Genomic DNA, 3,663 nt, shown 5'->3' with positions numbered 1-3,663 from the left:
TAAAAAAAAAAAAAAAAAAAAATTATATATATATATATTGTATTTTTAATATAAAAATACGTGTATGTCTGTAAAACTGTTGTAATTTCTTTATTATTCATTTTTATTGTGGAATACAGTGTAGTTTATCTCCTGTCCGTACCTTCACAGGTCATCATGGGTCCGGGTTCGAATCCCTCCTGACAGGAACACTCAAAGCCACCAGGAACGTTTGAGCACGTGCCGTTTCCACAGGGGTTTCCGATCGAGCACTCGTCCGTATCTGTCCAATCAACCATCAGACCATCAGAAAGGTGCCGTTAATAACCCACATAACTAGCTAGTTCATCATTTGCTTGATACTTTACTTTTATTAAGTCGTAAACTAAGGGATTTGAACCCACAACCTTCCCGCAGTCATCGAGAACAGCGAGAGCAGAGTGAATTGAGGTTAACTGGGACACTTTTAGCCAGTCAGAAGCAGAACTCGTCTCAATGAACGTGAGTTTGCGTAGTTTTCTGGTGAACTCACCCACGCAGTTGATGCCGGTGTAGTCGAGGTTGTACCCGAAGGGACACTCGCAGCGGAACGAGCCGTCGGTGTTGATGCACTGGCCGTTCCCGCAGATGCCCGGGTTCTCCACGCACTCGTTCATGTCTGCGGAGGTACACGGGACGTTAGGACGGGGATTGTGGGAAGGAAACGTGCTTTAGTTGACAGGGTTTAAACAGTTTTCTCACCCTCGCGTCCCTCGGGTCGCGGGACAGCCTCGTGACCATAGGGACACAACGTGTGGAACGCAGCTGCGGGAGAAAAACGCCACAAAATTACTCTGATATTTAAAAATACATACGGAGACATGAAGGGTCTGATTTCTCATAAGTGTGATTATTAAATTACATTTACTTTGACATACTAAAATATTACAATCTAAATTATATAAAACTTTTTTTTTTAAATACATTTTATATTGAATTAAATGATTAAAAAGTAAAAGTTAGAAATGATTTATTAACTATTTATTTATTAACTAACTATTTTTTTTAAATTAAATTATTCAACTCTGTTAGGTTAAATGACCAAAATTAGGATTACTACATTGTTGTTATAAAATTAACTATTTAATAATTATATAAACAATTAGTATTATTCATCTTTCTGTTAAATTAAACAATAAAAAGACAAATTTTATAGAAAAAAAACCTGTATTAAATTATTCAACATTTTGTTCAATTAAATGGTCAAAATTACCAAATTACTATTTATTTTATAAAACTGACAATGATTTCTTTTATATTAAATAACTAATTTACCTTTTTTGTTGCATTAAATGATCAACATTAAAATGACTCAAATGTATACAAAATTTTTTATATTTTATTAATTAAGCTTTTTAAATGAAATTATTATTTATTGTTGCATATGAGAACAATTTATTAATTATACAAAACAACTGTATTAAAGTATTAACATTGTTTTGTTAAATGATCCAAATGAAAATGACTAAAATGTATTAAACTTAGAACGGTTTATGAATTATATAAAACATAATTAAATTATTTAATTTAGTTACATTTTCATGAAACCACTGTTTGTTTGTTTTTTGTTAAATTAAATGATCAAATAATATTACAAATTTTAAATGATAAAAATTTAAATGACAAATGTATTAAACAGAACGATATATGAATCATATAAAACATTATTAAATTATTTAATTTAGTAAAATTCTCCTGAAACTACTGTTTTTTTTTTGTTAAATTGAATGATCAAATAATGATCAAATAATATTACAAATTTTAAATGATCAAAATTAAAATAACTAAAATGTATTAAACTTAGAATGGTTTATGAATTATATAAAACATTAAATAATTTAATTTAGTTACATTTTCATGAAACTTGATTTTAAATGATCAAAATTAAAATGACTAAAATTTATTAAAATTAGAACTATTAATTACGTAAAACACTACTAAATTATTTAATCTAGCTACATTTTCATGAAACTATTGTTTTTTGTTAAATGATAAAATAATATAAAAAATGTTTTAATAGAATGTAGAAATGTATTAATATACGAGATGACTGTCTTAAATTCTTAAAGCTTTTTATGTTAAATTAAACGATTAAAATAACAAAAATGTATCTGTAATAATTCGAATGATGTATCAATGCTACAAAGCAGTTTTTCTGAACTAGCTGAATAGTTTTGTTCAGTTACCCTCGGTCTCGCGCGGACACAGCTCGCAGGGGTCGCCCCATCCCTCGCCCGGCAGCAGGCTGCAGCAGCACTTGGCTTTGGTGGTGTTGAGCGGTTTGGGAACGGAGCATTTGCCCGCTTCAAACCGCGTGAAGCAGAAGCTCTCGCGCGTGTCTGACCACAAAACACACACATTCATGTGAGGAAAATACACAGAGCTGCTAAATACAGTAATATACCTCACTTCAAAGTGATTCATATTTTGATTTAATTTCTACTACTTTATACACATAAAATCATCATTATAAATGACAACATATTGTATAAAAATTATTTAAATATAATAAAATAATATTTTTTATAAATATTTTACGTAACGCATACATTAATGCTAAATACAACTAATATCAACAACACCCTATATCATCTAATGCAATTGCAGAATATCAGTGTTTAAACCTATTGATATTTATGAATATTAATACTTCATTTATAAATGTACATGAAGTACAACTAATAAAACACCCTACTTTATGTAAATAAATTTTTTATTAATGGCAACATATATGAAACATTATAGAAAATACATGAAGTATTAGTGTTCTATAATAAATAAAAAAAAATGAAATATTCATACATATTTATACTTTAGTTTGACATAATAATATTTTAAAATCTTAATTATACAAAACACTTCATTAAATTAAATCAGCAAAATTACTAAAATTTTTCTTATAAAATGTAGAATGAATTATTAATTATATAAAACTATTTTTAATAAATAATTCAATTTTTGTTAGATTGAATGATGCAAATTTAAATTACTAAAATTTGTTTATTAATCGTTATTGCATTATTAATTTATTAATTATATAAAAAAATATATGAAATTGAAAATGATTTATTAATTAAATAAAACTTTAAAAATGTATGACATTTTTAAATCTTATAAATATTTTATGTAAAAAAAAACATGTTAAATACATCTTAGAAAAAATTGCAATTGCAAAATATAAATATTTTAACAAACATATATATGGAACATTTATAGTTTATTTATTTATCAATTTTACACTAAAGTACAACTAATTAAACATGACTTTATTAAAATAAAATAACAGTTATAAATTGTACCATAAAATTGAATTTAAACTAGTGCTGTCAAACGATTAATCGCATCCAAAATACAAGTTTTTGTTTACATAATATATGTGTGTGTGCTGTGTATATATATTATGTACATATAAAGACACACACACAGCATATATTTTGAAAATATTTACATGTATATATATTATTATATTATATATAAATATATTTAATTTATCGGCCGATATGAGCATGTCGCAGATATATCGGTATCGGTGAATATGCTGCCGATATGACCATTGTTTTTTACAGAACATATAATGCAGATTAAATGCTTCTGAATGGCGTAATTACTTAGTTTGTCCAGCAGAGTGCGCTCCATTGTTTGCTA

The 3,663-nt window shown here is 27.2% G+C and overlaps 1 protein-coding gene across 1 annotated transcript in view; it reads right to left on the bottom strand.

Annotated features, from left to right (window-relative positions):
* Window positions 1-3,663, bottom strand: part of fbn2b (fibrillin 2b) — an 86,374-nt gene that overhangs the window by 18,623 nt on the left and 64,088 nt on the right. The window contains exons 45-48 of the mRNA XM_016246061.1: window positions 2,205-2,357; window positions 721-783; window positions 512-637; window positions 143-262 (exon numbers count right to left, since the gene is read on the bottom strand). Of these exons, the coding sequence (XP_016101547.1) occupies window positions 143-262; window positions 512-637; window positions 721-783; window positions 2,205-2,357 (462 nt within the window). The remainder of the gene's footprint in view (window positions 1-142; window positions 263-511; window positions 638-720; window positions 784-2,204; window positions 2,358-3,663) is intronic.

Source organism: Sinocyclocheilus grahami, unplaced genomic scaffold (genome assembly GCF_001515645.1).
Source record: "Sinocyclocheilus grahami isolate Dianchi unplaced genomic scaffold, SAMN03320097.WGS_v1.1 scaffold782.1, whole genome shotgun sequence".
NCBI classification, from domain to species: Eukaryota; Metazoa; Chordata; class Actinopteri; order Cypriniformes; family Cyprinidae; genus Sinocyclocheilus; species Sinocyclocheilus grahami.
This window is presented reverse-complemented; position numbering and strand designations above follow the sequence as displayed.